The sequence below is a fragment of the Periophthalmus magnuspinnatus genome, chromosome 17 (assembly GCF_009829125.3).
Source record: "Periophthalmus magnuspinnatus isolate fPerMag1 chromosome 17, fPerMag1.2.pri, whole genome shotgun sequence".
Lineage (NCBI taxonomy): Eukaryota > Metazoa > Chordata > Actinopteri > Gobiiformes > Gobiidae > Periophthalmus > Periophthalmus magnuspinnatus.
Genome location: NC_047142.1, coordinates 29,373,838 through 29,387,240, shown reverse-complemented (window position 1 = coordinate 29,387,240; position 13,403 = coordinate 29,373,838). Strand labels below are relative to the sequence as shown.

Sequence of the window (13,403 nt, the reverse complement as noted above, 5' to 3'; positions counted from 1 at the left end):
CTTCTCTGCAAGGAAAAACTAAAAAAAAAACAAAACAAAAAAAACAGTGGGAAGTGAAAAACCCCAGTGAAGGAGAGATCCACTCCCACGGGCAGCTGCAGATGTGTCCAGGACTAATGTGCACTCTTTTACAGATAGAGTTCAAGTCTGTAGAGCCAGAGCCACTCAACTAAGGGACAGAGGGAGGCTTATCCACAGTAGGATAGGGGTCATCCTAGCCAAGTTTTGGGTCATCCAGCCAGGTGAGAGAAAGGGGAGAGTCCGGGTCCACAGAGCAGGATCAGGGCACAGGAAGATATATATATATATATATATATATATATATATATATATATATATATATATATATATATATATATATATATATATATAAAGAGTATATATATATATAAAGAGTATATATATATATATATATATATATATATATATATATATATATATATATATATATATATATATATATAAAGAGTATATATATATATATATATATATATATATATATATATATATATATATATATATATATATATATATATATATAAAGAGTATATATATATATATATAAAGAGTATATATATATATATATAAAGTAGGCCTAAATCAAAGTATTATGTTGAAAGCATTAATTTGGAGACTGGGGGCCTAGTTTGGCAAAACAGTGGTCCATTCTAAAAATAACCAGCAATAGGCGAAATCTGCAGCTTTATTGTTTACAATTATTCTATATGTTTGCTTGTTTAAATACTTAATAGTGACTCCCGTGTATTTCACAGTTCTTCTGACGGTGCCTCTTCATCCTGGCGTCACTGTAGAGTCGAACATTTATGTAAATTTGTCTGAACACATTCTGTACTGTACAGGAGACATGGCACGGAGGAGACTGATGGACAATGATCTACAGTCTCTTAGCCAATCAGGATGCAGAACACAATGCACGATCATACACTGTAAAAAAAGTATACAAAATTGCACACAAAAAAATCTGCGAAACAGCGAGACCATGAAAGGTGAACCGTAAGGGACCACTGTACTACATTATAACATTACAGAATCCATAAATGTAATCACACTTTAGCCACCTGGAACACATTAAAATGCACTAGAAAACAGGAAAAATGTCTAATAATATTCACATTATTCTCTCCCTTCACTCTGTTAATGTGAGTAATACAGATTTAGGTGGATGTTGACAACTGTGCATTATGTCGTGGCTAGGCCTGTCACTGTAATCACTTTATCGACTTATCGTTCAGTATATGAAAGATGGAATTATATTTTTTGGGGGTCAGTATTTATCATGTGAACATTTTCTTTGCACTACAGGGAAATCTTTGGTTATTTTTTGGCTGTATGATAAGATTTAAGCAGTAAAAAGGTTGAATTAATAACTTGTATGACTCATTACAGATGTAAACTAATGACTAAAGTGTTTAGCAGTTTATTTATTTCAGATCATGATGTTTTAACAGTATTGCAGATTTAGAAGAGTTTTTTTGGTTTAAATCTGCTCTTGAGTTTTTATGTCAGTATCATAAATTAGTTTCAACATTATCGTTTATCATCTATGTTTACTTCAGCGATATACAGAATTTCAAAATACGTTATAGTGACAGGCCTAGTCGTGGCATGTGAATAATGCTTTGGGCCCGAGTAGCACTAAAGTGGCAAGGGCCCCCTGAAGTTTAGATCCAGCTCTGTGTGGCAGGCTCTCCATCAGAAAAAGGACACATTGTACCTTTAAAATACAGCTTGGAAAGACTATAACATCTGCTGTAAAGGTTACGCTTTCTACACATTCTGTTCCTGCTTTTACATGAACCTCTGTCCACACTTTTGCCCTCAGAGCGGTTCGTTCTTTGACTCGGGATTAAAATGTAAATGTGTGGAGCTGTGCCTTTGTCAGCAGAGAGGGGATTTGCTCTAATTCAGCATGATACGCCAGGGTCTCCTCTGCACGGGCTCACGCTCACACCAACCCACCGCTATACCCTCCCCCCCACCAGCACCTCCCCTACCCATGCACCAGCCCCTCATCGACCCGTGCATCATTGTCTACACTTTTGTATCATGTTTTTGTATATTTATGAAGAATTGTCAGGTGGGAGCATGGGTGACGTAGGCTTGTGGGCGGAGCATTGAACACAATCTTACAGCTAACTATAAGTTTGTTTACTTTTTATTTCTTTATTATGTGACAAAAATCTTATAGTCATTTTATCCATCCATTTTCTTCCACTATCCGATGCCGGGTCACGGAGGCAGCAGTCTGAGCGGGGAGGCCCAAACTTGTGTGTCCTGGGTCTTCCCCGGGACCTCCCCCCAGGACATGCCCGAACACCTCCCTAGGCAGGCATCCAGGAGGTATCTGTAGCAGATGCCACCTCAGCTGCTCCTCTCAGCGTGGAGGAGCAGCGATTCTACTCTGAGCTCCTCCCGTGTGAATGAGCTCCTCACTCTATCTCTAAGGGAGCACCCAGCCACCCTGCAGAGGAAACTCATTTTGGCCGCTTGTATGTCCTTTCAGTCATTACCCAAAGCTCATGACCATAGGTGAGAGTAGAAGCATAGATTGACCAATAAATATTAGTTTTAGTCCATGAAAAGTATGTACTTTTATAGGTAGTTTAAGTCATAGTGCTTACTGTGTACTTCACCTCTGCTGTACCCCCCTGTACCTCCTGCTCCACCGCTGGCCTCTGTTCTCTGGGCTAATGTAAAGCTCCATACATTTCCACTTTAATGGCTTTTGTCAGGGCTCTTGCAGTTTTTGTTTTTGGAGGGTGGTTTTGGTGCAGTGCTGAGAGCAGAGAGGGTCGGGCCGGAGCAAACTGCAGGATAAATGTGTTGAAATAAAACTGGACCAGAATATGTAAATAGGATAAAAGTACCACTGATACTTGGCTAACCATCATGAGTCGTATTCATTTAACTAATAATTTAGTCTATGTGGCTTTTTACTTTAATTTTCTGTAACTGGACAAAACCCACACAGAAAAGGGCTCCACGGGGAACTGAACTGGGAAACTTCTTGTTGTGAGGCAAGTATACTTTCTCATCATCAGCTGAAGTTAATAAACCGACAAGTTTGGACCAAGCGTAAGACCAAAGAGATGGATTGAACCCCCTAAAAAAAGTCTCCACCAAAAAAACAAGTCACACACTCTAATATTTGGTTGTTCCGCTTTTAAGGTCTGAACTCTGTGGTGGACAATCCATGTGTGAAAATGATGTCTCATGCTCCTGAACCACTCTTTCACAATTTGAGCCCGATGAATCCTGGCATTGTCATCTTGGAATATGCCCGTGCCATCAGGGAAGAAAAAAATCCATTGATGGAATAACCTGGTGATTCAGTATATTCAGGTGTCAGTTGACCTCATTCTTTGAGAACAGACTGTTGCTGAACCTAGACCTGACCAACTGCAGCAACAACAACATATTTGCTTAGTTAAATCCAGGTGGATTTAGGTGGGTTTTTGGCAAGGCAGCGATAAATAGAATTTCAGAATATGTTATAGTGACAGGCCTAGTCATGGCATGTGAATAACACCTTGAGCCTGAGTAGCACTGAAGTGGCGAGGGCCCCCTTAATGAACACCCATGTCATATTTTGCTTGGAGCCCTCTGAAGTTTAGATCCAGCTCTGTGTGGCAAGCTCTCCATCAGAAAAGGGACACATTGTACCTTTAAAATACAGCTTGGAAAGTCTATAACATCTTGTCATGAGGCATGTATCTCTGCTCCTGTTCTGCCTCCCTGTGTACTCTCCCCCCCTCCCTCACCTGTCTGAACCTGGAGCTGGGCAGAACTCTCGGCTCCTCCCGCGCGCGCCTGTGTCCCATCAGGGTAATCATCACCACCTGCCGTGGATAAGAGGAGTGGGGAGAAGACACTCGGTGCCAGATTATCTGTGTGTCAACGTGATGCTCCAGCTTAGTTCTTGCAATTTTGTTACCTGTCTGCCTGTTACTCATTGGATTTTTGCCATCTTCCAAATTCCTGCTCTCGCTCATTCCTGCTCCTGCCTCTGCGCTCCAGCTCCGGTACAGTCCACCCCTCTGCCTTGCCTCCTGTCTCGTCTTGGTCTCCGGCTTGCTTCCCGTCTCCTGCCCTGTCTCCCGCTCTCTGGATTACTCCTGCTTAGTCTTCCCTGGCCCTGTCCCTGGTTCCGTCATGCTCCGGCCCTGGCTGTCTCCGTGCCCGCTCTGGACATCCCTGCTTGGCTTGCCCTGGTCTCCTCCTGATCCTGTCCTCGTTCTGGTCCTGGTTTCCCGTCCCTGCTCTGCACTACTCCCGCCTCGTCTGCCTCCCGCTCCCTGCTCCCTGTGTGTGTTAAATGAACTATTAAAGACTGAATTTCACCATTTTGTAAATAAACACTGTAAATCTGCCCCGAGTCTGCACGTCTTTGGTCCTCCCAACCCCACCCGTTAACACACATCTGCTGTTACGTTTACATTTGTTGTTCTTGCTTTTACATGAACCTCTGTCCACACTTTTGCCCTCAGAGCGGTTCATCTTGAGATTAAAACACGTTGTGAAACTGTACAGAAAAAAACAAAAAAACAACTGTTTATATCTCAGGGCAGCTGTGGCTTCAGAAGTAACTCACCACCACCAAATGAGGAGTGACTGAGGCTAAGGTGATTTAAAGTGCTTTGAGTGCTTTGAAGCTGGAAAAGCGCTATATAAAAATCTGACCATTTACCAAGGTACTTTATTAAACCCTTATGAGGGAAATTCATCATTTTCATTTGACCCATTCTTCAAAGTGCCACTGAGACAACCTGTCAGGAGCAGTGAGACCCATCTCCACATCTTGAGCTTTGGGCTGATGGAGGAATCCCACCTAAACACAGGAAGAACATGCCCTTGTGACATGGGAATGTCATGGGAATCAAACCCGGAGCTTTCTCACTATAAAGTGTGAATGCTAGCCACTACTGATTCTTTCTAGAAAATATTTTAAATGTGCCTGAATGCATTTCACTGTGCGGGGTTCTTTATTTTCTTCCCTGTAAAACCTTTTTTTTTTTTTTTTTTTAGTTATAGCCATAAAAATGTATTGGCTAATGAAGTGTGGTGTCCAGTAAAACCAGAGACTTAGAGTATATGTGAATAATAATGTTTAATGATTGTTACACTGAAATATTCAAAATCTAGTGTGTGCCCAACCCATAGACTGTATATGTAAATAAACATAAACACGTGATTTTGGTCTTAAAATGTTCATATTATCCCGCTCTACATTATCCTGTTTTTTGTTTCTATAAATCAAAATATGAACATTAATAAAAGACAAATCAGGCATCTTCTTTTCTTATTTTACCGATGTCACGCCCCCTAGTGTTAGCCACAGGTTTGATTGACAGCGTTGCTAAGCGCCAGCACCACTGGTTTAGCAGGGGACAGGAAAGGAGCATTACCTTCAACAACCTTGCCCCAGATTGGCTCTTTGGTTGCTATGATACTCACACTCACTTACTTCACTTCTTTATACAGTCCATAGTCCAATCATGTCAATCCTATATGGTAAATGGGTCATATTTTTATACAGCACATTTTTCACCTTCAAGGCTCTCAAGGCACTTTACACACACATTCATACACCAGTGTACACTAGGGATGGGACAATAAACAATAAAAAAAGGGTTGACAATAATCGTTCGTGGGACATTTTATATAATCGTGATAATCAACAAAGACAATCGTCATTACATCACCTCAATGCACAGTAAAGGACAAAGGGGTCTGTTGTCCCAGGGTTTAGATGCCCAGAATTGGACCCTCTTCCTATTAATTTGTATTACAGGGGGACCCATGTGAGGCTTATTGCCCCGGGCCTCAGTTGACGGCCCTGCTCATCCAGAATATTCTCTGTTAAAATTAAAATTATTCATATCATAACATCTCATCCTGTGCCAAGTGTACACAGACACTGGGGGCGAGGTGGGTTAAGTGTATTGCCCAAGGACACAACAGCAGTATTCATCTGTGGGAGCAGGAATCGCACCACTAACTGAGCCACTGTCACCCCATAATGAATATTCAAAAAGCCTTTATTTGTCCTTGAGTGTTACATTTGACCTCCACTCTGTCTGTCCATCTCCGTCATTAAATCTATTAAACAAAAAAATAAAATAAAATAAAAATAAAACTCATGTTTGTTCCAATCGCTCACTGAAGGTCAACTCATCCTCTTTTACCTCTCCTCTCTTCAGTGGCTCATTTCCTCTCTCCCCACACCCCCACTTCTATACTCTTTTCTATCAATCTCTCCTATTCATCTTTCTCCATCCCTCTCTTCTCCTCTCTCCTTCCCTCCAATTCTGCATCCACACCTCTCTTTCTTCCCTTTCTTTCTTCTCCCTCTCTCTTTTCTTCTTTCTACATCATTCTTCTACATTTCTTCTCACTCACTCCTTTCCTCGTCCTCCTCACTCCCCATTTCTATCACTCTTCCTCGCTCTCCTCTCTTCTCTCATGTATATCCCTCTCTCTCACTCTCTTTCTCTCTCCCTCTCTCCTCCTACATCCATACCTGTCTTCCTTCTTTTTCTCTCTCCTCTTTTTCCTCTCTCGCCCGAGCTTAACTGTCCTTCCCCTCCTCCCTCACCATGTTTCTCTGCTCCTTCTTCCTCTCGTCTCTCTCCCTCCCTCACTCCTGTCTTATTCTGCTCCCTCCTCTCCTTAACCGCTATCATTTCTCTTCATCCCCGCTTTCAATTTTTTTTCTTCCTTTCCTCTCCCTCTCTCCTCTCTCCACTCTCTTTCTCTTTCCATCCACTTCTATCATTCTCTCTTCCTCTTCTCCTGCCTCCTCCTTCTATCTCTCCTCACTCTCCCTCTTCATCATTTAGCTCATCTCTCCCTCCCTCCCTCATTCCTCCCACTCTTGTTCCTTCCTCCCTCCCTCATCTCCCTCTTCTTTGCTACATCTTTACTGTACCTCTCCTCCTTCCCTCCTTCTCCTCTCGCTCTCCCTCCTTCTCCTCTCTCCCTTCCTCCTTCACACCGCCCCTCTCTCTCCTCCCTCCCTCTTTCTCTCCCTCCCTCTCTCCTGATGGCCCCATTGTCCTTGCAGCCTGATAAACTCGTCCACCTTCTTTGTCTGTTTTTTTATTTCGTTTTCTCTCCATCCATCACCAGTGTGTCCATTTTTTAAACCTGCGTCCTGTCTGTCGTGTCTCTTCCTCCCTCCCTCCCTCCCTCCGTCACTCCATCCCTCGCTCCTCCGCAGACTTGTTCACCTTCTGTTTTCTGCATTAGACAAAAGTGTTGTGTCAGGCAAAAGTCAAGGCCAAAACAGGGCAGTTTAACATTTAAAGCTTCACTATGGAACTTTTTTCCATCTCCTTGGTTTGCTCGGGCATTAAACATATCTGTCTCTGGAGGAAACACCACCAGGCAAAGTTACATGTCAGATCATCCCCAGGGAGGCATCCGACACAAATGTCCATGCCACCTCAGCTGCTCATCTCGACGTGGAGGAGCAGCAGCTCTACTCCGAGCTCCTTTTTAAGTCTAAGGGAGAGTACAGTTTAGCTTTAAGTCCACATGATCCCAAGTTCTTAAATGTTATAGGGCTGTTGTTTGAGTTTGCATGTTCCCCCTGTGTCATCAGTCCAAAGTATCTACTGTGAGTTTAAAGTACAAATTTGTTATCTGCCTTTGACCCGTGTTTCAAAGTCACTGGGGCAAAGTCTAGACACAGACACAGGGAGAACATGCAAACTCCACACAGAAAGCCCCGGGCATCGCTGGAGGTGAATGGAACCTTCTTGCTGTGAGGCCACGAGGAAACTGTGGAGCTCAGATAGTAGAGAGTCATCCTGTTTTTGTGCCCTTGAGCAAGACATTTCACCCACAATATCATTATAAGATGGAGCTTGAGTGTCGATCTTTATCAGACCTCAGAAAAGGGAGTGATTTGAGTGTTTTCTTTGTGCTGTGTTCATTGTACAGTACCAGTATAGACTCTTCTTATGTGGAGGTTAGAGCTGTAGATGTGTTCAGATGATAGCAGTGTTTTGATGGAGCGTGGGTGTCTGCAGTGAACCTGACTCATACCTGTTTTTACTCCCACACAAAAACTCCATCTGAACACTTCAGATGGAAAACAAGGAGGTCTTCATGTACCAGAGCTCACATGGACCTGTCAGGTCAGCTGCACCCGGTCTTCATTGAGTGAAGGACTCCTGCCTCATAGACAGGAGGTCACAGGTTTGTGTTCTGATAGAATGGCATTTACACTTTGGGGACACATTAATTTGGATTTGAACCCGGGTCCCCCATGTGAACTAACCGGCTAACGCTCTCACACACATATACATACACATACTGTCCGTACATGTACAAATACATGCATAAATACATATACAGTGGTCTCTCGCTATATCGCGGTTCACGTTTCGCAGTGTACGAACATGCATTGTGTTCTGCGTCCTGATTGGCTAAGGGACATGCCGTGTCTCCTGTACAGTACAGAATGTGTTCAGACGAATTTACATAAATGTTCAATCACAGTGTGACTCTGAAGTGCTGTGTGTTTGCAAGTTTTCTTCCCGACAAAACCCACAAAACGTTCTCGATGAAACGTTCTGCACCGACAAATTTCAGAAACGATTTGGACTTAAGTGTTTCTCTGCATGAAGAGGCTCCTCTGTGGATACCACTGGAGCAGAGACACAAGAACAACACATTTGAAGAGCTCATCAAGGAAGAGGGAGATAATATACAAAGGTTTGAACTTTGAGAGTGTTTAAACAAGAGAGAAATATGAGAAAATGTTAATGCCTGTGTGAGAAAAGTGTCTAAAGTGTGTGGTGAGGGGTTTTACAGCTGCAAAACACATAGAATAATTGTAAAAAATAAAGCTGACTACTTACCACGTAACCCCCGCGATAAATGCAGGCTCACAAACACACACACACGCTCACATATACACACTCACAAACACACATAAGAAGAACACGTCATTCCTATCAACTCTTCAACCCTGGATGCATACACTCCCTGTTCCATCAAGTCAAAATGTGTCATGTCATTTATTGTTTGTATCATCTCTAAGATCACAGTAAAAATCAAATAAAATGTAATTAAATATATAACCTTTGTCTACAAATAAACCTTAGACTCTGAGAAAAACTGTCTTCTGGAGTCTGTATTAGCTAACTCAGCTCTAGAGAGTAGATTTGTTTTTCCATATAATATTTTTTTAAACTCATAATCCCAATGTATCTGAGAGCGTTTGACAAAGTAACACACAATATTTGACCTTGGTGATGCTGGTGACTTTGCATCATGCTTTTTTATAATACCATCATTCTGAGCTTTCTTATTAGCATTCAGGTTGCGGGTTCAATTACCATCTATATATAGTCTCTCATGCTATAACTCATTTTGCTCTCTACCTGCACATGCGCCAGTGCTTTATTGCTCGCCCATGCCTCCCTTGGGTGCTCTCACCTCTGGTTGCTATGCTGCGTGCTGTTGCCGGGGATGATGTAATGTGCCATAATACTTTTTTCTGCCCTCCCTCTCCTCTTCTTCTTCACCTGCCTGCCGCTTCTGCCATACAAAGCCGCCGGGCATGCCAGGAGAGCATACTGCCCCCTAGTGAGGCCATATGTTTAATTACGCCTCTGAGTAAAAGCTGTTAGTCTGGAGTCAATGTGAAGTGAGTTTGGATTGACACACATAGCTGTTCTGTTCTATCCAATTAGTGCATTTACTTAATTGCTATTGTGTTCCTGGACTTCTGGTATTGGCCATTTGGACCAAGATATTTATTTATTTATTTATTTTTGTTGTCAGTTAGCTATAATTAACAGTCAGCAATTTGCATTTCCACTGGGTCAAGTTATTTTTAAGTATCACCATCCCAATGTATGTCTGATTACATTTTTAATCACAATTTTAGAGATCCTACAAAACACAACCTTGACTCTTGTCACATTAATCCATGTTATAATGTTGTTTCCTCCTCAAAAACAGACCTGGAGTTGTGTTTTGTTACATTCACACATGTTTGAGTAACACTTTATAATTAGTCTGTCTACATCTCCAAAGCTTTTTTTTTTATAATTTTCAGAACTTTTCAAGCTACAACCACCTTTTACCCTTTCTTTTACATAAATTGGCGATTCCAGGGCTGAAATTATCCAAATCATTCTATTGAAAGTGTATGAGGTTTTAACATTGACATGACATGAGTGACATTACAAGGTGGAGTGTTTTCCGTTTGAGAGAAGAAGTTAACCTAAATCTGCAGGGTTTGTGTGTTAAACATGTGTGAATGAAACAAAACACAACTCCAGGTCTGTTTGTGATGAGGAAACATTATAATATAGGTCAGATAACAGCGTAATATGGACCCTTAAAACATTGAAATAATAAAGAATAGAAAAAAGATGTGAATATCATAATTTGAGTCAATTTTTTTGGCTGGGATCCAGAATACACAGTTTCCCCATGGAGAGTGGCCAAAAAAAAAAAAAGTCACCACCCAAAAAAAAAGTCACACACTCTAATATTTGGTTGTTCTGCCTTTAGCTTTGATTACGTCACACATTCACTGTGGCATTGTTTCGATTTCGCTTCTGCAACATCACAAGATTTATTTCCATCCAGTGTTGCATTAATTTAACCAAGACCTGACCAACTGCAGCAACACCAATATATTTGTTTTGTTAAATCCAGGTGGTGACTTTTTTGGGGGCGGGCAGGCAACATTTTGAGGTTGTTTTAAATCCAAATAGCACGTTTAAAACACAAAATACAGCAAAATGTTTTAATAACTCAGCAGATTATTAAGTTTCAGAAACAGGTTTTAAATAAAATTACAGGTCTTGTTTTCATTAGTTGCCACAGAGCTTCAAACCTTTTTTTCAGAAAGTCTATGGGGAAAAAATGAATGGGAAATGTACTTCCAGAACCAGTGTCACTTTTGAACTCCACACTTTATGAAGAGGTCACATGGGCGTGATTGACAGGTGGATTAGCCAATCAGGGACATGCAGGGTCCCCTCTGTATCAAAGCAAATATAGCTGCTTACAGGAGAAAAGAAATAAAAAATATTACAAGGAACTGAAAAAAACATTGTGGATTTCTGCAGAATCTATGAATGAAACAATACATAACTGAAATAAACAAATATAAATGGGCAATTGTGTTTTTCACTCATTCTGTATAAAAAATACACAGGCATATACGGTAATTCTGAACTTTCCAGGCAAACAGTTTTGTAGAATTAAACTTTACACAAGTATTAACTATAAACCAAGCTAAAACACCGGTATTTTTGAAAATGTTAGCTTCCTTCATTTGTTAGAAAACTATTACGCCTACTACAGCCCTGGTAAAACATTGCCCACATTGCCACAAGGATAAATGCTTTGATAAAACACATCGGACACTCTTTCATTGTCTTCATATCTTCAGTATTTTCTCCTCCTAAATGTTGTTACAGAAAAAGCTGTAGTTTGTAACACGGAGGTGAACATCTGACAGACGAGGAACGAATTGAAAAACTTTATTTAAACAGATCAAACCCACACAGTTTGATTTGTGCTGCTCTGAGGGATGACCTTCTGAGTCTGCAACTCGGTTAGAACTGTGCAAATAGACTTACACCACGAGACACAGACACATGAGCAACAGTACAGTTTCTCACTATATAATAAGGCTCTCGGTACATGTGGCACAATATCAATATGATTTTGATACAATTTTATGCTAACTATCAATGACACTATGTCTTATGTGTTTGGATTCAACTGGGTTAGGCCTTTTTGGAGCTTTTTTATTCCTGTGTCTCCAACAGTGTTGCACGCCCATTTCTTGCTATGCCAAATGACACATGACACATATGTTTATTTGATTTTATTTACTTTTTTGTCTTTAGCATGACCGTGGTGCCATATCATGAACGCCCTGTTTAACCTATTTTGCCTCACTTAACATATATATTGTTGGTGTATCTCCCTTTAGCATATTTGCAGTACTGTAAGCTGCAAATATGGTATTGTATGTTATGGTATGCTTGTATTTTGAAGGGGACAGTGCACAACATTACATAACCTTAAAAAAAACAGGAAAGATGTATGGTGCCAGGTTATAGCAAAAATACTCATTTCCACGTGTCGTCCCTGGACAGACTGATGTTGAGTAAGAGTAACAGTTTGATGTAGGTGGATGAAAGACCTGTAAACATATGGTACATACATCTAATACAACACATCTCAGCCCTCAAATACGCCATTTCTAAAAACATTCAGTTCACACGCACACATAGACAACCATACCAATTTATTCACCCCCACACACACACCCATACACCCCCCCCCACACACCCCCACACCCCCACACCCACACGCCCCCCCCCCCACACACACACCCATACACCCCCCCCCACACACCCCCACACCCCCCCCCCCACACACACACACACACAATCACTCAATTTCAGATATACAAACACTCTTTCTTTCATACACATTCACTAATGGGTGCAAACTTGCTTTGATTTTAGCCATTTCTTTGTCCCATGTGCAAACTTTTGAAAACTTGTGTATGCTATAATCTCATTTGGCTTTAACCATCCCACTGACTTATAGCAAACAAAAGAGAAAGATGATTTAGTGAAAGACGTCCTACATTGCTAATGAGAGATAAACCGGTTTTACTTTGATCAAACTTGTGTTGATGTATATATTTTTGTTTCTCTCTTTAGCATGGCCGCGTTACCGTATCCTGCGTGCCCTGGACACCGGGCAGTTTAACCTGGAGATCTCTCACGCCGAGCTGTCTGATGACTCACAGTACGAGTGTCAGGCTACGGAGGCAGCTCTGCGCTCGCGGAGGGCCAAGCTCAATGTGCTCAGTGAGTTTAATGCACTTTTAACACAACTACACAAAACAGATGTATTTAAATGTCTAAACTAATATTAGGTATTGACATCTTGTCTTTGGAAAATGCTGGTACAGCAAATGACTTTGTCACTTCAGAACTCAGTTTTAGCATGTTTTCTCTGACCTGAAACTTCTCTGTGCCTGCAGCAATTCATCAGAAGAATCATGACTTGTCAACTATTATTTATTGTCATATTTTTAACATTACTAAATAAACAAAACAAAAAAACAACAACTTTTGAAACCTTATAAGACCCCCAAATCTTCGTGAAATACTTACTTACTTTTTATACTTTTTGTACTTCTTCCACCACTGGTTGCTGCACTGCCTAAGTATGTAAATTATGTGATAAGTTTTGCTTTTGCACAAAATCAAAACAAACTCAACTTTTTTTTTTTTTTTTTTTGTGGATAATTGCATTTATTGATTTTGAATTTTAACTGAACTCAAAATTGTGGCAAAGAAATTGTGCAAATTTTTATAATTTAC

The 13,403-nt window shown here is 41.0% G+C and overlaps 1 protein-coding gene across 1 annotated transcript in view; it reads left to right on the top strand.

Annotated features, from left to right (window-relative positions):
• The window catches only part of kirrel1b (kirre like nephrin family adhesion molecule 1b), a 167,216-nt gene that overhangs the window by 116,332 nt on the left and 37,481 nt on the right, over window positions 1-13,403 (top strand). The window contains exon 3 of the mRNA XM_055228473.1: window positions 12,735-12,884. Within this exon, the coding sequence (XP_055084448.1) occupies window positions 12,735-12,884 (150 nt within the window). The remainder of the gene's footprint in view (window positions 1-12,734; window positions 12,885-13,403) is intronic.